This window comes from Phodopus roborovskii, unplaced genomic scaffold, assembly GCF_943737965.1.
Source record: "Phodopus roborovskii unplaced genomic scaffold, PHOROB, whole genome shotgun sequence".
NCBI classification, from domain to species: domain Eukaryota; kingdom Metazoa; phylum Chordata; class Mammalia; order Rodentia; family Cricetidae; genus Phodopus; species Phodopus roborovskii.
The window spans coordinates 93,078-118,462 of record NW_026126546.1 but is presented as its reverse complement, the minus strand read 5'-3'; the positions used below and the strand labels follow the sequence as shown (position 1 = coordinate 118,462).

At 42.9% G+C, this 25,385-nt stretch overlaps 1 protein-coding gene and 1 pseudogene across 1 annotated transcript in view; both read left to right on the top strand.

Annotated features, from left to right (window-relative positions):
- Cd38 (CD38 molecule) overlaps positions 1–21,699 on the top strand; it is a 36,755-nt gene extending 15,056 nt beyond the window's left edge. Inside the window, exons 2-8 of the mRNA XM_051200238.1 lie at positions 9,922–10,051; positions 11,061–11,196; positions 13,201–13,286; positions 16,488–16,561; positions 17,989–18,081; positions 18,390–18,476; positions 21,109–21,699. Of these exons, the coding sequence (XP_051056195.1) occupies positions 9,922–10,051; positions 11,061–11,196; positions 13,201–13,286; positions 16,488–16,561; positions 17,989–18,081; positions 18,390–18,476; positions 21,109–21,187 (685 nt within the window). The 3' untranslated portion in view covers positions 21,188–21,699. The remainder of the gene's footprint in view (positions 1–9,921; positions 10,052–11,060; positions 11,197–13,200; positions 13,287–16,487; positions 16,562–17,988; positions 18,082–18,389; positions 18,477–21,108) is intronic.
- A 560-nt stretch (positions 21,700–22,259) lies between these two features.
- LOC127233715 (DNA-(apurinic or apyrimidinic site) endonuclease 2-like) lies at positions 22,260–23,847 on the top strand (annotated as a pseudogene).
- Positions 23,848–25,385: the final 1,538 nt, after the last annotated feature.

Here is a 25,385-nt window from a genome sequence, read left to right as displayed (position 1 = left end):
CTTTCTCAATTTTGAGAGACAAGTTCTCTCACTGAACCTGAGATTTTGGTTAGAGTGGCTGGCTACTGAGGGCTGGTGATCCTTGTCTCTGGTCCCCATATGCAGCTGTGCCTAGCTTATACAGGGATTCTCAGGTTCTCATGTACTTTACCCAGGGAGCCACCTCCACAGCCTCAATTTCTTCCTTTTTACATCCTCCCAGGCCTATGGGATGTGGGAACTGCCTCGGTGTCTTTATATAAAATTGATCATCTACAAGGATGGTTTTTAGCAGTTCAATTTTTTAGTCTTTATTAAAATGTTTAGAATGAAAATATAATTGTGTCACTTCCTTTCTTTCCTTTCCTCCCTTCTACTCCTCCCTTGTTTCTCCTCTAATCCCTGTCCAGTTGATGGCCTCTTTGGGTGAATTAGCCTTTCTCTTAAATGGGGTCCCTAATTGATTATCCAATACAAAGTGGTCAATCCTGAAATTATTTAGTCCCAAGCCACATGAAATGTACTCAGCAGGATATATATATATATATATCCTGCTGAGGTTCAGAAATACTAGGGTGAAGATTTCAACATCTTTGTGGGGACACAGTTCAACCCATGACACAGGGTACACCAATTAAATGGCTCTGGGCTGCATGCACAAGAGACTCAAAACAGACTTTAAGTGAGGGGTGTATTGTTAAGAGTAGGTTTTCCCGCCATTCTGGTCCTACCACCATGCCAGCCCCAAATAACACACAGAGATGCTGTATTAGATATAAAGCTGTTGGCCTGTTTCTAATGTTTCTTATTGGATATCTATCTATCTGTCTGTCTGTCTGTCTATCTATCTATCTATCTATCTATCTATCTATCTATCTATCTATATCCAGAAGTGAAGTGACCGCAGGGTCAGTAAGAGTCCGGCTCTTCCTTTCTAATCTTTCATCTCCTGAGCTGTCTTTTTATACTCAAGCTTCTTGTCAAAGAACTTCTGTACCAATCCTAGGCATTGCGTCCTCGTATAATTACATCTAGGGAACAAAGATCAGGGAGACAGGACTTCATTTTCAGAACTGTTTCAACAGTTAACAATGTTTCCCACCAAAATCCCTCCATCGTGCTTTTGGTTTCTCCTTAAATTTCATTGGCCAGGAGTGGCCTGCATGGCTAGCCCAAGGTATAAGGAGGTTTGAGAAAGGCTTAATATTTTTAAATCTTCACTGGAGACATGCTATTCACAGAAGAGAGATGAAGGAAGTCTGCTACATCACATGGGGACAAATATTTGCCAAACTTGTAGAGTCAAGTCTCTTTGCATAATCACTTGAACTGTCTTTGAAATCCTGACACTGAGGAGTTTTGACTTCATTTCCCTGATGACACAGGCCAACTGATGATCTTTTATGCATTCATTGGTCATCCCAACTTCTTTGTCCATCTTTCTAGTCTAGTTCCCTGTCCTAATTCCCTGTCACTTATTTGGGTGGCAAACATATTTTCCTAATCTGCAGCTTCATTCTTGACTTTATTTGTGGTACCCTTCATCCTGAAAACCTAAATGTCATTACAATTGTATTTTCTTTCATGCCTGTGTCTTTGTGTCTTACTTAGGAATGTATTTTTTTTTTATGTGACATTATAAACAGTCAAATGGTTTTAAAAATGTTAAGTACTACTTTTCACAGTTAAGTCCTTTAGCGATCTGGAATTTGACTTTGTGTATTGTAAAATTAGAAAATAATTTCATCCCCGTCTTTAGGTGTATAATCAGTTCTATGAATGCTATTTGTTGAATATGTCACTTAATTCAGAGTTGATAATGCCACCTCCACTGCCCGTTTGGGTTCAGATCCCAGTACACATGTGAGAAGCTAGACATGGCTGCACTAGGGCCTATAACTCAGAGCTGTGGGGAGTGGAGACAGAGTCATTGAGGTTTGCTGGTCATCCAGTTCAGTGAAAGACCCTGTCTCAAGAGAATAAAACTAAGAGTCATAGAGCAGGACACACTGTCCTCCTTGAGCTTCTGTGAGTGTATGCAAAAGTGCATACATCTGCACACATGTGCATGCATACACTTCACACACATACATCACACCTGCACATGCACACACACATATGTACACACACACACACATACTTTATCCTAAAGACTGGTTCCTTTTTATTACTAAGCCAACTGTATGTGCATACCATAACTTGTTTATCAACTTACTGGATGGTGGACATTTGGCTTATTTTCACATTTTGAATGTGATAAGTAAAGGTGTCCTAGACATTTGTGTATAAATTAATATATGTGCACACAGTTTTATTCTGGGGGCAAATATCCAGAAATAAAGAACTGGGCCAAATGACAGATGACTAGTTAACTTTTTGAGAAACCACCAAGCCCTTTTCAGTGATGCTGGGGATAGTTTTTAAAGGATAATGCTTTAGAAGGGATAGTGAAGGCTTGAGTACATTGCCCAAGAGCTTGTGCTCTAAGCTTTGCTCTCATTGTGGTGATGTAAGAGGTGGGAAATCCTTTAATAGGTATGGCCCAGTGGAAGGTGACAAAGTCGTTAGGATACTGCTCATAGAAGAGACTCTGCCTATCTCCTCCCAAGGGATAGTTCCTAAGATGATGTTATAGATAGGACAATACTATGGGATAGGGATGCAGCTCTCTTAGAGTGCTTGTCTGATATGCACTAAGCCCTGGCTTCTATCTTTAGCACTCCATAAAAATTGATGTGGTATAATCCCAACACTTGGGATGTTGAGGCTGGAAAATCAGAAGTTCAAGGTCATCCTCAGCTACACCATGAATTCAAGGTCAGCCTGGGCTACATGAGATCCTGCTTCTAAAATAAGAAGGAAAATAGGAAAGGGGTATTTCTGGACTCCTTTCTCAGAATATGATCTTTTCCACTGTTATACTGTACTGATATAGTGTAAGTATAAATTTGCATTTATGACATTGATGAATTGTTGTTGGTTGTGGGTTTTTTTTTCCTTGAGACAGGGTTTCTCTATGTAGCCTTGCCTATCCTGGAACTCACTCTGTAGCTCTGTAGATCAGACTGGCTTCAAACTCATAGATATCTACCTGCCTGTACCTCCCAAGTGCTGGGATTAAAGGCATATGCCACCATTGCCCAGAAGACATTGGGAACTATTAAGAGAAAACGATTGATAGGTTTTAGAAAATACCAGAATTTGAAGAGGTTAGAAATGACTGTCACAGAATTGCCAAGCCTAATTCTTTTGATGCGTCATTCTGATTTACACTTTCAGGAAAATTTCCAACCAAACCGATGAGTGGCAAGGCACCTTTCTTTTTTAATTCTGCCATGTGTTACATCCTCTCTCTCTCTCCCTCCTAATCCTGCCCCCTCCCACACACACTTTCTTCTCCCCCAGATCCACTCCTGTTGCTTTCCCTTCAGAAAAGGGCAGGCCTCCCAGAGGTAATTAGTAAACAAACATGGCATATCTAGTTACAAGAAGACTTGGCACATTCCCTCATAGTAGAACTGGATGAGGCAACCCAGTAGGAGGAAGAGGATCTCAACAAGCAGGCAAAAGAGTCAGAGGTAGTCCCTGCTCCCACTCTTAGGAATCCCACAGGAACACCAAACTACACAGTCATAACATATGTAGAGGAACTAGAGTAAACCTATACAGGCTCCCTGATGGCTGTGAGCCCCTAAAGAGCACTGGATAGTTGATTCTGTGGACTGTTTCCTTCCTTCCTTTCTTTCTTCCTTCCTTCTTTTTAAAATTAATTTTTTCTTATTTTCATATCAATCCCAGTTCCCTCTCTCTCTCCTCTCCCTCCCTTCCATGCCCTCCAACCACTCTCCCATCCTATCCCCCCACCCCCACATACACACTCCACATGTAGGGTGATGCCTTCCAGGAGGGATCAACAAAATCTGTCAAGTCATTTGGAGTAGGGCCTAGGCCCTTTCTCCTGCCTCTAGGTTAAGGGAGTGTCCCTCCATGGGGAATGTGTTCCCAAAGTCCTTTTGTGCATCAGGGATTCATCCTGGGTCCACTGTCTGAGGTCCCTTAGACTGCCCAGGCCTTCTAACTGAGACCCATGTTCAGGGGGTCTGAGTCTGTCCCATGCTGGATTCCCAGCTATCAGTCTGGGGGCCCATTAGCTCCTCCTTGTTCAGGTCAGCTGTCTCTATGTGTTTCTGCAGCCTGGTCTTGTCCTCCCTCTCTGCATCTGGATTCCAGTTCAGCTCAGTGTTTAGCTGTGCATGTCTGCTTCTGTTTCCATCAGCTACTAGATGAGAGCTCTATGATGGTGGATAAGTTAGTCATTGTTATTGTTTTGCTGCAGCTATTGCCTATGAAACGTGGAGTTTATTGAGAGAGGGGAGAGAAGGGGGGTGGGGTAGCTGGTGGCCAACTGAAAGCAGGGGAGAGAGAGAGAGAGAGAGAGAGAGAGAGAGAGAGAGAACAGGGAAGAGAGAGAGCATGCCTAACTGAGTCCCCTGGCATCCAGGTAAAGCTTGAGCAGCCAGGTAAGTCATGGCATAGAGAAGAAATGGCCATGAACACCCTGCCCATCACCAGGGGGCGGGGTCAGCAGACTGCTGGTTCCCAACAGTCATCAGTCTCATTATCAAGGAAGGGCATTTAAGGTAGCCTTTTCACTGTTGCTCAAATTAGTTGGGGTCAGATTTATAGGTCTCTGGACATTTCCCTAGAGTCAGTTTTCTCTTCAAACCAACGGCTCCTTCTTTTATGCTCTCTCTCTCTCTCTCTCTCTCTCTCTCTCTCTCTCTCTCTCATCTCTTCCTCCACTGACTCAATCTTCCTAGTCCGAAATGCTTTCCTCTCCTCCCCTTCTCTTTTTCCTAGCTTTCACTCCACTCACTGCCCCCCCCCCCAACACACACACACTCCCAATATACTCAGGAGACCATTTTCTTAAAACTCCTCCTTGCTTCCTTGAGTCTCACCAATCACCCACTTTGCCCACAAGGTGGCAGTCTTTCCTTTAAATACAGGTTGTGGTGGCCTCAAATTCAAGAATGAAGCAGGTCAGTGAACCTGCTTGGGTTTTTGTTTGTTTGTTTGTTTTGAGCAGGGACAGCTTGACCTGGAGGACCACAGCTGAAAAGTTCATAGAATGTGTATCCCTACCCCTCCAGAGCTAAATGTATGGAAGGGATGGGGGTTTAGGGTGTGTACGCCGCCCATGGGAGCAGCACATGGCAAAGGTAGAAATGTGGTTATTATGGGAAGTGGTACACATTTATAGTGGCGATAGAATCGTTCTGGCTGGCCACATAAAAACTGGGTCTGACAATCAAATACATATGTATGTACCCACTCAGCATAAAACTTGACCTCTTCCTTCTCGACTCATGTTATTCTAGCATCCAGAAATGACTGTTCTAATCTTGAGTTTCTCCGGTGGTCTAGAGACACAACTCTCCTCGGAATCATAACTTTCCTTCTAGAAGCCACTCTATTTGGAACATTAACTGCATCGGTTTTGATTTTCCTGTGGGAGGCAGCATTGTATAGCAAAAAGAAGGCTCTGGCCTGCAAGCCAGTTCTGGGACTGGCTAATTGACGCTGGACAGGGGCTAAAATACTCTGAGCTCTGAGCCCTTTACTTTTTAACTTCGAGGCTAGAATCCCTCTCAGTGGCTGGTGTGAGACTTTGATGTAAGCAGCGAGCGTTACATCTTGTGCAGCATCTGGCTCATAGTAGCACAATGGCATGGTCACGACTGCCCCTCTTGTCCTCGGTTGTTTCTGTCCACCTTGGGCCACCTGGAACCAGCCAACCCTGAGTATCTTAGTGGAAAGGGGAGGGAATTGCTTGTGGTGGACTGAAAGTATTGAAGATGTGGTTGAGGTGTGAGGTCATGTTGTTCAACCTCTCTGAAGTCAGAGCTGCTTCTCCCTCATCCCCTAACATCTCCACAAACAATCTATTCACTTCCTGTCCTAGGCAGGAGGAGCCAAGGCAACCAGCTTGGCACCAATGACTCAGTTTGGGAAGGAGTGTCCCCAAAGGAAAGAAAGAAACCAAGGGGCTTGCCTGGTTTCCTTGTCATCTGGACCCTGCATAGACAGGCTGGCCATTGCAGCCAGAACAGAACCTTATTTCTTTTGCCTTTAAGCAGGATGCCCTTGAGTGTATTATGCTTTAGCATCATTTCAAGAAAATATATTCAGAGCCTGTAAGGCATGGATTTTAGGAAAGTCACACAAAATGAAGAACCCTGGGGGAATAAAATGGGGCCATTTTCTTCTGACAACATGTAAAAAAAAAAAAAAACCCAAACAAAACAAAACAAACAAACAAACAAAAAAAAACAATGTGATCTTACCTTCTATTCCTGCCTAAAATGCATGAACCTTATGTAGGAGGAAAAAAAAAAAGGGGGCGGGGTGGGGTGGGGTGGGGGAACTTAGCAGAGTGGCCCATCTTTTCTTTGTTTTGTCTGAGATGTTCCATCACCCATCTCCTTGACCTTGTTGCAAAGTCTGGCCTTGGAGTTCGTCTGTGGTTTGTGTGTGACTTAGCAGGGAAGCATTTTAATGTTGAAGGGAATAGTTCATTTTGAAAGTCTGCAGGTCGCCATGTTCCTTACGCTGGTTTTCATATCCTTGATCTTCAGGATGAGGGACAGACACCTGTGCTCAGTATTAGCTAATTATGTGGTCCTTAACTGGGTAATGGGTGTGAAGAGATAACGGATTATGGAACCATAGACCCTGTGGTGAAAGCCAACATTCAGGCCAGCATCAAGCATACTTGCTCCAATACTGAGTAGTGTTTTTCCAGTGTATGTTCAAGTGCATCATGGACAGAAATGTTTATCTTGATAGCAGCTGGGACACATTGGGGGGACTTATGGACTCCTTCCAGAAAATATGGGGTAAAAGAATGTATAGAAGAAACAACCTACATGTCCACTGACTGATGAGCAGACAAACTGGTATCGTTCGTTATACATTACACAAGGAGATATTTTGTTTTTAGCCTTTAAAAGGGAGGAAAGTCAATATATACTGTGTGGTGTTTTGAATGGGGATGGCCACCACAGGCTCATATATTTGAATATTTGGTTTTCAGTTGAATGGTGTAGGAATTATTTGGAGGTGTGGCCTTATTGGAGGTACACCTCTGCAAGTAACATTTATGGTTTCAAGACCCAGCCTTGCTCTCTGCCTGCTGCTTACCAATCAGTATATAAGCTCTCAGCTACTGCTCCAACACCATGCCTGCCCACCTGCCACCATGCTCCCCACCATGATGGTCATGGACTCACCCTCTGAAACTCTAAGCAAATCTCCAATTAACAGCTTTCTTTTATAAGCTGCTTTGGCCATGGTGTTTCATCATAACAATAGTAACCCTAATCAATATACAATACAGTTTGAATATCCTAAGATCATCATGCTAAGTAAAGTCAGCCATACATAAAGATTCCACTTGTGTGAGATCCCCTGCATAGTCAAATTGAAACAGAAAGTGTTGTGGTAGCCAGGGGTGGGGTAGAGGAAGGCCAGGGTGTTATTGCTAATGGGTTACAAAACATCATGACTGTATTTATCTGTACATTTAAAAACAGTAAAGGTGGGGCCAAATTTCAATGGTAGAGAACTTGCCTAGCATTTGTGACACTGTGATTTTAATTCCTAGCACCACAAAACCAAAGTGAAGCTACCTAGTGACACTATGGTTGCGGTGTTACATGTCTGTAGTACCAGCTACTCAGAAATTCGGTAATATAACAAAAGTGGAGTTTGCATCTTGATGAGTGCAAACTAAAGACAAACATAGCTGAGCAATAAGGTTGCAGAAAGATTCACTGCAAAGAGCTGGTTCAAGACGGAAAAAGATGGTACACACACACACACACTTGGGGGCATGCTTAGGTAAAGATGATGAAGCATATGTTTGCACGGTTAAAATGGTGGTCAGGAGTGCTTTTGGGCGTGCTCAGCCTGAATAATAAAGATGGCAACAGTAACACTTCTGGGCAAGCCCAACTTTTTAAGAGATAAAAAGGAAAAGAACAACAACAACAACAAAAAAGTTAGTTGATAAAAGGAAAGGACACTTTATTTTTTATATATATTTATTATTTTTCTTATTTTACATATTGATCTCAGTTCCCTCTCCCCCCATCCCATGCCCCCTGAGCCCCCTCCCATTCCATCCCCTCACCACTCCACAGGGAGGGTGATGCCTTCCAGGAGGGATCATCAAAATCTGTCAAGTTATTTGGAGTAGGGTCTAGGCCCTCCCTCCTGCCTCTAGGCTAAGGGAGTATCCCTCCATGGATACTTTAAAAGTGTGTTACTTTAGGAGTTTGTCCCTAAAACTTGAATCCTAACATTATTGTTATTTTGCTACAAGTGAAAAAAATGTGTTAAAAGACTTTAAATAAAAGTAATGTTTGTAATGTATACAATATGATGCGTGTGTTTTTCTCTTTGAATTGCAAACACTTACAAGTAGGACCAACTCTTCCAAGTCAGGCCCAACAATATTGCTCCAGCTCCACTCCAGAACAAAGAACTCCCCTCAGGTTTTAGACTGGGGTTTCCTGAGTCTTTACTATAATTTGAATTGGAGTATAAGACCTAAGGGAAGCATAAAAACAGTTTGGGAGCATTGGGAGGTTTGGAGATTAAATAAGAGCTTGCTGATGAAACATTGTGATGTGTGGCAGGTTCTCAGTGCTGGATAGCTTCTTCCCACCACGCCTTTTTCAAAGTGGAACACTCTCTGCTCTCAGCCTTCCATTGTATGCTTCCTCAGTCTCCCATCTTGTTCTTCCTCAAGTCCTGAAGATTCTTCCAAAGAAAAAGTAGAGGAGCTTTAAACAGTTAGAATTAGAACAGAGTTCTTGAGAAGGCCACTGCATCAATTATTGGAATTAAAGCATAAACTCTACTGAAAGCAAAGTAGCTGCCAAATGTCTATTTTCTAAATTGCCTGTGACTGCACTCCATAAATTTTGATTGACATTAAAGTACATAGCATCATAACTTTTTCTTTTTGTGTATGTAAACAGTATGGAAAGAGAGATGACTAATGGTTTTCTGTCATAGTTTTCAAAGGCAGGTGCTGATGGACTTAAACTACTCTGTCTAGACTTTGGAAGGAAATGCTATTGAATCTTTCAGTTTTCATTTGTATCCACTGATTGTCAAGCATAACCAGGGTCAGAATTGCCTGGGGGCAAGGGAAGCCATGGATGGACAGACTGTTGAACGCCGTCCTCCATTAGTAAGTTCAACTGCAATAGTCCTACTTATTTAAAGTTTTAATTGACACATAGAAATTGGACATATTTATGGGCACAACACTGCATTTTGGTTCATGTATACTCTACTGTATAATGACTAGATTAGAGCAATGGGTATGTCTGTCATCTCAGGCATTCATGACTCCTCTGTGTTGGGAACATCCAGTCCTCTCTACTAAGTATTTTGAAATCTTGTCCTTTCTGAAGGCACTGAGAAACCTTAAGTGATTTTATATAAGATGCAGATGAGAAAGGAAAAAAAACTAGCATTCTTCATATTTTCTTCCTAATTTTATCCATCACTTGGGTCAGTATAGAGGCTGATTTCCATCCCAGAGGAATGTGGTGCACGTGCCACTGAGTATGTGATTTCCAGATGAACAATGTTTGTTGTTATCGATGCTCCAAAATAAGGTTTATTCTTCATTTTATGTGTATCCTTTTTTTTTTTGCCTATATGTGTGTTCATGAACCATGTGTGTGCAGTGCCATGGAGGCCAGGCGAAGGTGTCAGGTCCTCTGGAACTGAACACAGAGTTAGGAGCCACCATATAGGTGCTGAGAATCAAACCCAGGCAACAAGTACTCTTCGCTGATGAGCGGTCTCTCAAGACCCTTCCAAAACATTTTAAAAATCTGTTTCCCATGTTTTCTATTATAGCGATCAGGACTGCAAGAAGATACTGAATACATTCAAAAGAGCCTTCGTGTCCAAGAATCCATGCAACATCACAAGGGAGGACTATGAGCCACTAGTTCAGTTGGTCACTCAAACCATACCATGTAACAAGGTAACAGGTATTCCTTACATATTTGAGAACAAAAGCCAAAGGGAAGAGGTCCCAGGACCAAAGTTAGGATGCAGAAAGAGAGGAAACCTTGGTATTAGACATCATTTGATATGGTTGATGGGGTAGTATTGGTAGAGGGCGGGTGTTGAAGACCTAGGATACCATCAGGGTTTAGGGTATCTGGAGAAGGATGATACCAGACAGATGGGACACAGAGAAAATCTAATATCAACCTTATCCCACACGAACAAAAGTAACTGAGGTTTGTATAATTATGGAACTTTCCCCTAGCTACTGATAGTATTAGGCAAGTAAATGATAATACCAGGCCAATTTACACTCCTAACCCTCACCTTCTTAGTTCCTCAGAGACATCCTATGGAGGAGGCAAAGCAGGAGTCAGAGTCTTTGTTCACCAGTGGGGAAGCTCAGGCTTGGTGAAAAGAAATTGCCTAAGTATATGAGGCTTTAAAGAAACACAAAACAGTTGACATGCAACAAGCTGATTCTGGAGTCAGAGAAGCCTACTTTTCAGTCCATTGAATATACTAGAAAAGGTCTGTCATGAGGTATAGCTCTTCCGGAGTCTGTATTTAAAGCACATTTCACATATGTGAAACTAAGTGAAGCCTTCCAACCCATTCACAGTTATTACCCCTCATCCTATTGGCAGTGAGCTGGAGATTTCTGTGGATCCTCCCCCAGGAGTACCAGTACAGAGCTCTGAACAGAAGGCGTAGATGGTAGACAATAGTCAAACTTCTCTGAAAATTTACTGTGTGTGTGATTTACTCTGATAGTTTCCACTCTATTTTATTTACAAAAGGTTCATTGATTGATTGATGATTGATGATTGATTGATTGATTGATTGATTGATTGATTGATTGAAGTTCTGGGGATAGAACCTGGAGCTGCATGCATGCCAGCATTCATTCCTCTATTGAGCCACATCCCCAGCCCTTGGATTTATTTTTCAGCCTACTAAATTGTGTGTTTATTCCTTCTCAGACTCTCTTTTGGAGCAAGTCCAAACACCTGGCCCATGAGTACACCTGGGTCCAAGGGAAGATGTTCACCCTGGAGGACACTCTCCTGGGCTATATGGCTGATGACCTCAGGTGGTGTGGGGACCCCAGCTCTTCTGGTAAGGATATGAAGCACCTGGGCTGGCTCGGGATGCCTGGGAGTGGAGCTTTGAACTGAACTAAGGACCCTGTAGGCTAATATCCTGATGATCATTGAGGCAGGTAAGGGACCTTGAAAGGTCAATAGGCACATATGCTAATGCCATCAAAGCCCTTAATGACAGGTCACACTCTTAGAAAACAGCAATCCCTGTCCTCTGGAAGAGTAGAAAGTGCACATGTGGAGGAAATGGCTGACTCTGTAAGAGAGGAAGCAGAGAGAGCCAAGAAAGGCTAATTGCTCATTTTTGCCAATCCAGTCCCATGATATCTAATACAGTCTAGAGGAAAATCTCCCATGAATGTCATTAATCCATTCACGAGGATAGAGTCCCTCGTGATCTCAACTCCTCTTAGCGGTCTCATCAATTCAAAATACTGCAATTGAGAATTAAACTCAGTCTGAGTGTTGGAGAAGCAAGCTGTGTCAAACCATAGTGTTACTTTATAATGCTGCTGAGGTAAGACATCCCTCACTTGCCCTCTCTACCCTCCTTCCCTGCCCCTCCCGCTCTCCTTTCCTCCCTCACCCACTCCATCTTCCCTCTCCACTTCCTCTTTCTCTTCCTCTCTTTCTGCAAGGAATGACCCCCTTAACCTTGATATGTCATTTCATTCTGCATTATGAATTCTTGAACATTACTATGAACCACTTTTCAAAAACGTTTTAGAATTATATATATGTATATGGTATGTGGTATAATGTTTACTTTTAAATAGACATGGTGAATTGATTGTTACATTTGAGATATTTAGCATGGGCACCTTAAGGTATTATCCTCACTGTTTATTGGTGGTCTTTCTTTCTCTCTCCTTCATAGCCAATCATCTATTTGCCGAGTGATACATCTATTCTTCATCTCCACTCATACTGCCTGAGTCCAGTGCAATAACACCCTCTCTTGCTGGGAGAATTGTAATGTTATACTGACCACTCTTTACCCCTTTAGGCTGGCCGCCATCTGACACTGCAGACTTTTTCTTTCAGTGAAAATGTGACCGTGCCTGTCTCTTTTTGAAAATCTAACAATCTCTCTCTACCTCTAGGCTGGTTGTCTTGGGTTCCTCTGGTTAGCATGCCTCTGTGTTTCAGGTGCCTCGTCTTCCATCGTTCTCTTTTTCTGATCAGGGTTCATCACAGCTCTTTGCCTCCGCATCTACCCATTTGCACAAGGCGCCCTTCTCTTTAGAGTCTGAAGACAGTGATTCTTGTCCAAAGCAAAATTCAACCTGAAGTTTTTTCCCTGTAATATTGCATAATACAAGTTAATCTTTCTCTGGTTGACTTCCCTGCACGACATGCTACCTGAGGCAGGGCTCTCTCACCTGATTCTACCCTCTACCTCCAGTAAATGTTTATATATTAAGGCAGATAACAGTGTCACAGAAAACTACATATCCACACTCAATGCTTTGTTCCATGCTAAAGGCAGAGAACAGTGTCACAGAAAACTACATATCCACACTCAATGCTTTGTTCCATGCTAAAGGCTGAGCCTGTTTTGATGGGGTTGGCTATAGAAAGCCTGGCCACCCGAGCCCCCAAACTTCTGGAGGATGAGAAGGAAACTCTCCGCAAGAGAGAATTGCCGGGAACCAGAGAAGTGTCCAGTGAATGTGTCTTCTTCCCGAAAAGGCCTGGCCTTCTCTCTAAGTGTTCCTGGACTCCAGGGGAGTGATGGGGGCTGGTCTCTTTAGGGCAAACTTTTGTTGCCATTTCCCAGAATGGTGAGTCGAAACCCATCACACTATTCTTGTCTGGGATCTAGAGGCAACGGCAAGGAGTTAGAAGGAATTCAGGGAACACTTAGTTAAATTTGATTGAGATGTGTCCATTCTCCAGCCTCTGCCTTGGCACAGATGCTACTGGGAAACCCTCCCACTGTGGTTGGACAGCCAAGAATGAGCCAGAATGTACACTTCCTTTTCCACTCTAACTATTTCCTATAAACTATGTGTTTTAGACATGAACTATGACTCTTGCCCACATTGGAGTGAAAACTGTCCCAACAACCCTGTTTCAGTGTTCTGGAAAGTGGTTTCCCAAAAGGTAAGTTCCAAGCAATTCGATTCTAGAGTTTTGACTGAAGATAGATACTCTTTGGTCAATGGTTGGTTGATCTTGAGATTTTTTTGGGTCACACATCCTTGTAGGGGTAAAAGTGTGGAAATCTTCACTGGGAACAAAAGCTCAGAGATAAACGCTAGAAGACTTTGCCACCCAACTTGAGGACCACCCATGGAGGCTTTGCAAGCTCAGAGAAAGAACCCTACACCCAGTGTGAGAGTAACATTCAGTGGCTATGTCTATCAGGAGGAGGCTAGGTTTGGCTTAATCCAAGGACCCAGACATTGGTTGGATTTCTGGAAGAGTTTTAATAATCTGCATTCATAGGCCACTTAATATGTGCCCACCTCTTTGCAGGAGTTAAGATTTCTATCTTCATAACAACCATTCGAAATATCATGAACATCATGGCCACTTTAGAGGTAGCAAGATAGATGGAGGTGCAAGTAGACATGGAAGCTACTAGCTGATTCCAGATCTAGAATCTGGGGTGAGAAACATGAGCTCACTCACCTGCATCTAACTTCACTTGAAGTTCCTTAGGAATTTTTATATTTACTCACTAGTTGTGTCTCTGGAAGAAAATGCCCTTTGTAAGTAGCCCTTTCCCACAGTGGGGAAAGAATGAAAATAATCAGGAAAAACAAGTGAAAGGAAAAGAGAAAAGCACAAACATATTGGTTATAAGTTCGAATTCAATACACATCTGGGGAGGCGTGGCAAATGGAAACTTGAATTTGCCAATGCATGTGCCTTAGTCCATTTTCGATGCTCTAGCAAAAAGCTATGGTCGTGTAATTTAGAAAGGACCTCAGTTAGGATAAGTGCCAGCAGGTCAAAGTGGTAGTGGATTTGATGTCTAATGAGGGCTGTTCAGTGTTTCTCAGATGCCAACTCATTGCTGTGTCCCCGCATGTCAGAAAACAAAGGATGCTTAGAGAACTTCCCTGAGCCCCTTCAGAAGGGTGCCAATGCTATTCATGAGTGCTCTTACCCATTCCCATGATCACAATGGTCCCCGTTTCCAATTTATGAATTAGGGGCGGAGAGTGGAAGAACACACATTCAAACCATAGCAACCCAATGATTTCAGGCTCATTGAGCCCCATGTCTCTATGCCATTCCCATTTCTCTCTCCCAATAGGTAGTATGAGAATTGAACGAACTGTCACATTCGAGGTGAAGAAACTAATATTCTCAGTTTAAGAGACTCATTGCAGAAGAAGGAGAAGAAAGATTGTAAGGGTCAGAGGCAGTGAATGAGTACAAGGAGATCATATCTTCTGCACACAACAGGGCAGATGCACACACAAACTCACAACAGTTGCAAAAACATGCACATGACCTGTACAAACATAAGAACGACCCTGAGCATGGAGATGGGAGGTGGGCACACACTAGAAGGGGATCTCCTGGCAACTGATGGCTGCTTGGAGAGGAGCCCGTTTTCTTTAAGAGGGCTGCCATGCTCTGGGGACAGGCCACACAACCACAAATATCTAGCCAATAGAAGATGGATATGATAGGGAGGGGACAAAAAGAGGACACAAAGTTGGGTGGTGGTGGTGGGTAGATCTGGGACGAGTTGGGCAAATGGTGAATATGGTCAAAACTCATTGCAACAAACTCTCTAAGGAGTAATAATTTTTTTTAAAGAGACTAATCCAAGGTCATTGGCTGTCAAGTAGCAGAGCTGAGACCCTAGTGTAGATCATCCTAATTTTAGAGCTATAGTCTTTACTTCATGCGGTCTGCTTACTGGTTATGTCATTTAAATGACAGGGAATTAGATCAGTGATAGAACACTTGCATAACTACAGGTGTGTTCTTTATTTCCCTGTATCAACTAAATTCCTACCTTAAGGGACTTAGGAGTATAGTGGTGTAGTAAGAAAGAGAATTTACGTGGAAGTGAGGGGACACTTTTTTTTTTTAAAGTAGTAAGTAGTTTTTTTTTTTCATTTTATTGAAAATAGATTCTTTTTTCATCCAATATATCCTGGTTATAGTTTCCCCTTCCTCTGCTCCCCCATCTCCCCTCCTTCCTCTAGATATACTCCCTTTTTGTCTCTTATAAGAAAAGAACAGGCTCCTAAAAGATAGCTATCAATCATGACAAAATAAAATATAAAGGATGAAGCAAAAATCTATTGCACTGGGGCTGAATATGGTAACCCAGTAGAAAGAAAAGAGCCCCTAGGGCAGACAAAGGAATCAGAACCCACTCATTTATATGACCAGAATCCTATTTTTTAAAAATGCTAAGCTGAAAGCTATAATATATACTCAGAGATCTTGATGTAGATTCATGTAGGCCCTGTGCTTTCTGCTTGAGTCTCTTTGAGTTCATGAGCATTACTCAGTTAATTCAGATGGCCTTATTCTTAGAGGACATATTTTAATAAGCTATTTCCTTAGACATTCTGATCATAGATTTCTCATTTCATCTCCATCAAATTTAGATCAACACACACACACATACACACGTAGTATTGTAGGTGCATCTAAATAAAATGCCACTATCTTATTAAGTAACAGAGCCCTTACCTATTGAACAAGTACTTGTTGAACGCTTACTACATGTTTGCCACTAAAGGTGCTAGAAGAACCACAGAGTTCTTCATACTGATGGCTAAAGCTGACAATGAAATGTATTAGACACTGAGCATAGATGTCACAGAAGGAGTCTGGGTCTGTCTCCAGAGGAAGTTGGACAGTACTCTGTTCATATTGTTTGCTCCAGTTCTTAGCAAATTTTCCAGATGAAAGGTGGTTGCATGAAGAAATAAAACTCCTTCCCTGTGAGTTCGAGGACAGCCTGGTCTCCCTTTTCCTTTGAGCCTTTTTAGAGTCTCCAGATCGCTGACTCTTGCCTAAGTTTCTCTTTCAACAATGTTCCTTTTCTCATACCCCTAAATTGTCCACCTTGCTACTAAATAAGATGTGGCCTTTGTGTCCTTCCTCTAGAGATACTCTTTTTCCCATTTTAGACTTTCAACTTCTTCATCGTTTACAGGCTGGCATGGCTGTGTCAAGAACCCACGCAAAGCCAATACTTCCAGTGACCTGGACTATTGGATAGATTCACCATTCCTGTGTTGAAAGTATAGAGACTAGTAAATACTACATACTCTTTTGAATGAAATTACTGAATGGAGAATAATGGTGGACTTCTTTTTTAAGTTTGCAGAAGCTGCCTGTGGTGTGGTCCAAGTGATGCTTAATGGGTCCCTCAGTGAACCATTTTACAAAAACAGGTACGTCTTTCCTTTTTTTGTATCCTGCTTGCAAGGGTTAGTTATTGAGGTTACTGTAGTCTCCTAATGGATATGGCATTCCTAAAAAGGATGTGCCTTTTTTCAAGTCCTGAAGAGCTGAGCTCAAAAAGAGCAAAGATTTTGTATTCTCTGAAAATATTTTTCTTCCTGGGCCAATGTTTGGTCTGGTTTTTCCTTTGTATAAAATCTTGCATCACATGGTTTCTAGCCATCGCTCTTGACTTTTTGAGGTCTCACATAATTTTCTCAGCTCTCTTTCCCCCTCGTATTCTACCCTCCTATTTCATCTGTACTGTCTAGCCTGCCTCCCCAATATATCCTATCTGCATCTTCATCATTCAGGAACGATGGCTCACTCCTCTCTCGCCTGTGAAGAGTGGGAATCCCACTTGAACAATAGAAGTATCACTGGGACATCAAAAGCCATGCTGGGCTCTGATCTTTATCCTCTGTTGGCAGCATTGTCAGCAAAGAACACCAGAGATTGTTACACATACCTTGTGTGACCTTGGGCAGGCATCCACCCTCTGGGAGTCCCTGTATACATAAGTGATAAAGTGAGGAAGCTATAGAGATAAATCACGATATTCTGTGGATGGTACTGAGCTCCATGCCTGATGAAAACTCCCCAGCGCATATCAGCTATTATTTTATCATTTATTCCTCAGAACTGAAATGGCCCACACTCAAGCTTTCCATCTCTGGCTTCCTTTTCATGTTGGTTCTACCACATCCATGGCCTTTGTTCCTTAACCTTCTCTGATAAAAATCTTCTGAAGGCGGAAGCACATATTAATTTTCTCTGGGCACTCTGGGTTCCTCTCTTCTGTTTTTAGTATTTAATTGCACAAAGCAGCATTAACCCTTTTGTCTTCTTCTGACCCTCTTTTCCTATGGCAGTCTGGATGAAAGGGCTAGCACTCAGAATCTAAGTCTCTGCCACATGTGAGGGAGCTGTTCACACTAACAAGGAAGAATTTGAGAAAGGTGTTGGTGAGTGGAGGCTCTGGTTGTAACCAGCTCTCTGTAATGCTACTCTTTGAACATCAAGTGTCTTATTTATAAACATTAGTCAGCACCAAAGTATAGTTAGATTCTTACCATGAGCTGGGCAGTGATGGTGCACGCCCAGCATGGGAAGCAGAGGCAGGCAGATCTCAATGAGTTTGAGGCCAGCCTGGTCTCAAAGAGAGTTCCAGGACAGCCAGAGCTGTAACACAGAGAAACCCTGTCTTGAAAATAAAACTTATTTTTGGACATCTGATAACCAAGAGTCATATTGAATGAAGAAGGGTGAGAGGCAAGGTAGGCTCTATCAGTGGTGTCTGGCTGGATGGTGGCAGGAGGTATGGATGGCCTGCATTTTGGCCTGGGGTCAAAGATGTTATTTATCTCTTCTGTTTTAGCACCTTTGGAAGTGTGGAAGTCTTTAACTTGAACCCAAATAAGATTCATAAACTCCAAGCATGGGTGATGCATAACATCGAAGCAGGTTCCAGGTATGTCACTACTTAGTATAACCCTGTGAAGAAATCCAAGGTCACAAGAACACACTGGGAACAGACAGGCTCAGCAGATGAAAGGGGATTACTTTGCACTTAGCCCTCCTTGTAGAGTCTTAATTCTGTCTCCACAATGGACAGGGAATGCTTCACACCCTCGTTCCTGCTGACTTGAGAACCCCAGAGGTGGACATATGATTCACCTCTATTCAATGCTGTTCCCTGCAATAGTTACACAGAGGAAGTAAGACACTCAGAGAGTGTTTGAAAGATATTATTATTTAAATATTTTCTTTCTTCCCTAGTAACTCATGTTCAGGCTCCTCCTTAAATGAGCTGAAGTTGATTTTGCAGAAAAGGAATATTACTTTTGCCTGCCAGGATAACTACAGGTAACTGATTTTTCTTCTCCTTCTCCTCCTCCTCCTCCTCCTCCTCCTTCTTCTTCTTCCTTTCTTTTTTCTTTTTTTTTTTTTTTTTTTTTTTTTTGCATATAGAGTATTTTTTATTTAATTTTATATAACAAAGTCCAATTAAATGAAAACAAACATTTATACACAATATTTGGGAATTTGGGCGTCGTTCTTTCCAAACTACTTCCTGCTGGTAAGGGGCGCTGTCTTGGGGGATTCGAAGAAGATTCAGATATCCTAGCTGTAGTCTGTAGGGCTGTTTTGTCCAGCTGTTTGGAATGTAGGATCAGCTTGTACTCTGTTTCAGGCGGTCTGGTGTGATCAAACCACATTAGTCTGGAAGGAATCCACATCTTTTCATTTTCTGTGGAAACAAAAATAGAAATACTTTCCCAGTAACTTGTTCTTCAACTCTTTTTTCTTAAAGACTGATTTATCGTGTATACAGTGTTCTGCCTACATGTATGTCCACATACCAGGAGAAGGTGCCAGATCTCATTATAAATGTTTGTGAGCCACCATGCTAGGAACTGAACTCAGGGCTTCTGGAAGAGCATCCTGTGCTTTTAACCTCTTTGCTATCTCTCCAGCCTCTTAAATATATTATTTTTTTTTAAATGTATAGGTATTTTGCCTGCATCCATGACATGTGCCTGGAGGCCAGAAGAGGGTATTAGGTCCTTTAGAGTTGGAATTATAGATTGTTGTGAGTCACCATGTGAGTGTGTGGAATTGAACTTCATCCTCTGAAGAACTGTCAGTGCTCTTAACCACTGAGCCATGTATCCAGGACAGTAGTTGATTTCTTGTGAACAAAACAGCTCTGAGAGCTGAGAGGACTTCGGGGATCCCTCTCAGGCCTTGGTAGTGTGTGATGTATGATGACCTTTGCCCTGCCACCAAACCTAGCTTGTTTCCCTAGCCAATAACTTAAATCTGATTGCCTGACCATTCATCCCCTTCCTCCTTCCTTGCCAGCCCTAAGCAGTGGCTTGCTCTAAAAGCTGACTGACCCTCGGAGGACACGCTTCCTGCTTTACTGCTGGGCTTCAGGGGAACCAAACATGTCTCACCAAGACTTTTCTCCCAAGTTTTAAAATTCTGTGACTGGCTATGACTGGATGTGAGATCTCCTTACTTAGATTCAAATGTAAATGCCTATTATTTGGTAAATTTCCACATGACAGTCTACAAAGATTTATCTTTCAAGATTAAAACCAAAACCAATAATGCAAATTCTTAACCCAAATTTACCATTACTATAGGCAAGTATATATCTTTAAAGCTACCCATTACTTCAAAACTGGGGGCCCCTCATTGTTTTTAATTGGTTATGGTCAATGATACAGACAAAGACATCTGCCTCTACAAAGAATCACTTTTGGAGCTTTTTCTATGAGGACTAGCTTCAACCAAGGCAAAAGCATAGAGAAAAGGCTTTGTAAAGAATGCACAAGCTGAAGAGATGGAATGTTTCTGTGTCTCTTCACATCACCTACCATAGCTCAAAGGCAGGAGGACAGATCTAAAAGATGGATGGCCCATTTCCCAGGTGACCGGAACTTCCCATCAATCAGCTGGCTGTTCTTTGGAAACTGTCAGAAAAAAAAAATCCATCAACATGCTGCAGAAGTTAAATGAAAAAAAAAAACAACAACAACAACAGAAGAAATGACCAACTATAGAAGAAACCCTGTAGACTGCTGACTTGGCAAGTCATTCTAAGTCATTCAAAGATGCTTTGTATGGAAAAGAGTACTAGAGGACTAGGAGAAGGTTGCAGAACACCGTCTCCATGGTTTTGTTAGCTCACAATTACGAAAATGACAGTCTTTTTAATTTGCCAGTTAGATACTGAACGTGTGCTATGTGTACAGGGAGCATGGTCCTCTGACAGTCCATCCAAACCTCTTAAGGACAGTCCCCGAGTTGTGTGCTGTCTCATGCTTTCACCCAAAAGTCATTGGGAAGCTTCCTAATGAAGAAAATCAGAATCCTCAAAAACTGTGGGTGGGCCTGGTCTCAGCGGTCACATCTGCTGTCTCATGAGCATCAGCTGTCATGTACTTGGGACATATTTGAACTACATGTTCTTTTTTCACATCCATACATATTCTGATCACACACCCTCCTTGGTATTTATTGCTATGGCCTTACAAGTGAACTGCAACTAACCTGGGGCATACTTTTGAGTCATTTACTCCTGGGTTAGGCATGCATTTCTCAGTGCTGTTGCTGAGGGGAGGCATGTGTGTGGATGCTCAGTGGTCCATTTCCCTTTGGTTGCCAAGGAAGGTCTTCCTTCATTGATGAGCTGAATAATGGGTGCATCATTCAGTCTCTTTCCTCTTAAATTTTTGTTACATTTTTATTTATTTATTTATTTATTTACTGTATGTGTATGTGTCTGCACATTTGTGCACACACTATAGCTTTCGCCATGTGGGCATATGAGAACAACTTGCAAGACTCAGTGTCTTGCTCTACCACATGAACTTTGGAGATCAAATGCTCAGGTCATTGGGCAAGGCAGTGAGTGCCTTTAGTTCATGACCCATCTTTCCAGTCCTCATCCTGTCCCTTAATTTCCTTTCTTGTTTATCTCCCACAGGCCTGTCAGGTTTATTCAGTGTGTGAAGAATCCTGAACATGCATCATGTAGTCAGATATCTAAACAATTTGGCTCTTAGATCCCCTGTAGCATCATCATGATGAAAGTCTCAGACACTGAAATTCTCAGACGCTACCCTGATGTAAAGCTGACGGTGTCAGGGAGAGCCCTCTATTCCAATGTCAACGCCAGAGATGGAAGAAGTTCCCAACAAATTTTGGCAGCATTACATGGTCAGCTCAACTCTTCCTGTATATGACCATTGCTCAAGAAAAACCTATTCCATACAGCAGTTAAAATTTCATATTGTTATTTCATTTTAACATTCTCATGTGGTGTTTTTATATTTTGTATATTTGCTAACTTCTTTTTTTAATGGAACTAATAGCCTGTATTATTGTCCATCAAATGTTGTTGTATTAAATTGAATGTAATAGAATCTGAAATGTGATTTTTTTTTTTCAAGACAGTGTTTTTCTGTAAAACAGTCCTGGCTGTCCTGGAACTCACTCCACATCAAAGATCTGAATTAGAAGTGGGCCTTCCTACTTCAAATGCTTTAGTTAAGAAAATAAACAAATACCTCAACGATGTGGCCAATCCTTTAGGTTTCATTTAATTCCAGATGTAGCCAATTTCACAACCAAGACTATCCGTCACACTCGTTTCTTTGTCTTCCTCTGGTTAAAGATCCAGTTCTTTTAAGAGCACTCTTTTGCTTTTTAGTGATAGTTTTTGGAAAACCAGTTGTAACTAACCTGACACACTAAGGGGACGTTTGGATACAGGAGAAAGGGAATCAGGAACTTGGGAGTCTGAGTCCGTGCGCGGCCAAAGAAAAGAACCATAGATGTTCTTCTCACCATCCACACTTCCCTGGTTTTTGGATACGGTCTTACTATGTAGCCCAGGTAGGTCTTGAACTCATTGCAAACCCCTGCCTCCTGAGTGCTGGCATTACAAGCATATACAACCCAGCTTTCCTTCCTTTTTGGGATCTGCACTACACTTAGTGTTTTTAACATAGTTCATCTCTCACCGAAGGCAACTGGACTTGAAGCCCCCGTGAGCAGTCCAGTGGTTTGGAGGAAGCGAACGCCTGCACCATTGCACGAGGAAGGTGGGAGCTCGTTAACTTCCCGGTAACAGTTTATCAAAATGTTGCGCATAGTAAGCTGGAATGTCAATGGGATCCGGAGGCCCCTGCAAACTCCGGGATACCAGGTACCCAGTAACTGTTCAAAGGCCTTGCGACACATTTTGGAAGAGTTGGACGCTGATATTGTCTGTCTCCAGGAGACCAAAGTGACCAGAGATGCACTGACGGAGCCTCTAGCTGTTGTTGAGGGCTACAACTCCTATTTTAGCTTCAGCCGCAGCCAGCGTGGTTATTCTGGTGTTGCCACGTTCTGTAAGGACAGCGCTACCCCAGTGGCTGCTGAAGAAGGCCTGAGTGGTCTGTTTGCCATTCAGAATGGGGATGTTGGTTGCTATGGAAACATGACAGAGTTCACCCAAGAGCAGCTACGGGCTCTGGATAGTGAGGGCCGGGCTCTCCTTACACATCACAAGATCTGTATGTGGGAAGGGAAGGAGAAGCCCTTGACCCTTATCAACATGTACTGCCTGTATGCGGATCCTGGGAAGCTTGAGCGGCTGACCTTCAAGATGCATTTCTATCACCTGTTGCAAATCAGGGCAGAAGTGCTCCTGGCAGCCGGCTGCCATGTAATAATCCTGGGGGACGTGAATACAGCTCACCGTCCCATTGACCATTACGATGCTGGCAGTCTAGAGTGCTTCGAAGAAGACCCAGGGTGTAAATGGATGGATGGCTTGCTCAGTGATTTGGAGTACCAGATTGGGCCTTTTATGGATAGCTACCGTTATTTCTATCCAAAACAGGAGAGCCTTTACCTGCTGGTCAATGATCGCTGGTGCCTGCTGTCTCAACTACGGTGCCCGACTTGGCTATGTACTAGGAGATAGGACTCTAATCATAGACACGCTCCAAGCAGCCTTCCTGCTCCCTGAAGTGAAGGGCTCCGACCACTGCCCTGTGGGAGCTGTCTTGAATATGTCCTGTGTTTGTGCCAGCAAAACAGTGCCCCGCCCTGTGTACGAGTTTCTTCCCTGAGTTTTCAGGTACCCAGCTCAAGATTCTTGGTTTCCTAGTCCCTCATAAACAAGAACCTACATGGGGACAGCAAGTCCCGCAGCCCAGCCGTCAAATCCAGGTGCAGAAACAAAAAGCACAGAACCACAGATACTCATCCAGGCTTGAAATACATCAAGGTGGCTCCAGAAGATGCCAGAAAAACCTGATGAATTATTTTCTGCCTTCTAATTGCCTTCCCCGAACTTCTCCTGATGTAGAATTTCCTAGGCTGCCTCTTGTGGGCACTCTTGGTACCCCAAAGACTCCAGAAGAGGATGTGATAGCCACAACAGTGAATCAGCAGACCAAGATCTCTGAGGTCAAAGATAAGAAGGTGGTACAGATCTTGTTCTGGAAGTCTGTGTTGAGTGGGCCCTCACCCTCACCCCTCTGAAGAGGCCACAGGGAGTCATGTGTGATGCAGATTGTGAAAAAACCAGGACCCAATATGGGCCGGCATTTCTACATATGCGCAAGACCACAAGGTCCTCCTAATGACCCCTCATCAAGCTGCAACTTCTTCCTCTGGAGCAGGCCCAGCTGAACCAACTGAGGCCTGAGGATGTCTGGCTTGGTCACCCATACACAGGGTCTGATGCCAGGCCTTCTCCCCCTGAGGCTGGCTCTCTTCCTTCCTGCCTTCCTTCCTTCCTTCCTTCCTTCCTTCCTTCCTTCCTTCCTGCCTGCCTTCCTTCCTTCCTGCCTTCCTTTCTTCCTTCCCTCCTTCCTTCCCTCCCTTCCTTCTTCTGCTTTCTTCTCTTTCCTCCTGCCCTAGCTTCTCTTTTCCCCTAAGACATTCCTCTTCTTGCTCCTCCCTTTCTTCCTCTTGGTCCACACAAGAACCAGCTACCCTGGAAGTTGTCTTTTTAAACTCCCGGTGCCCTTGATGTACAATGTATTTGTTCATGAACAAAGTCTGAATCTTTGTTTCAGTGCTTAAAAGAAAAGTATTGGGTATGGGACTCATGAAATGGCAATCTTCTCTCTATGAGGAAAATCCACTCGTGCGCCTCTAAGGATGCTATACAATTATATATAACAAAGAGGTGGTTCTTGCTAAGTGAGACAAATGTGAGACAGCACTTAAATGCTTGGTGCAAGAGCAGACCAATGGAGAAGAGAGAACTATCAGTTATTGCATGAGGCTCTCAGCAAAGTGTAGCTGTCAGTCATCTCCGTTGTAACAACAGAACTCTTTGAGTGTATATAATTTTTTTCAATGCTATTTGGATTTTATGAGTTCTCCAGGAGGGCAAGGAACAGATTTGGGAGTCACCCAGGCAAACATAACATCCCCAGTTACTCCACTACCCAAGGGTGAGGTAAAAGATTCTGCTTGGCTTCTTGATATTGGTATATCCTTCAGTGCTAGAGAATACACTCATGGCTATGTCTGGAAATAGATTTAACAGAGGAGGACAGCAGGTAATGAATGGTCCTGATACTTAATTGCTTTATCAGTCCCAAAAGTGTTGCATACATCTGTCTGATGTGAAGAACCAACACATCACTCCCTACAACAAGCTCCAATTCTCCTTGTGAAATGGGGGTCATAATAATACCCATTGTCAGGGCCAGCTTGAACTGTGAACTTGACACAGCCTGTAGTTATGAGAGGAGAGAGTTGGTCCAGGAGCTCCCTAGGTCAGATGGGCCTATGGGTATATCTGTGGCAATTGTCTTGAGCAATAATTGATGTAGAAGGGTCTACTCCATTGTGGGCAGCATCAGTCCCTGTGCAGATAGTTCTGAACCATATCAAAAGCTAACTTGGCATAAGGCCTGTCTGTGAGCTACCAAGCGGTGTCCTCTGTGGCTCCTGCCACACTTCTTTGTCTGTGTAGTGGATTCCTTGGTTGACGATAATGTATCATGGAATGGCAAACAAGTATGCCTTCAAGCTCCTGCCTTGAGCTCCTGCCTTGACTTCCCTCAGAAATGCAAGTCAGTTTGGGCCAGAATATTTTATCACAGGAACAGAAAGGAAAGTAGAATACCCGCTCCCTGTTGCACTGTTTTGTGCATCCTACAGGAAGAGATGTGTAAAAGTTTTATGAAACTGTTTAACACTTGTGAGAACTCTACCAGTTCTGTTTTTAAGAATGGTGTTGGGGCTTGA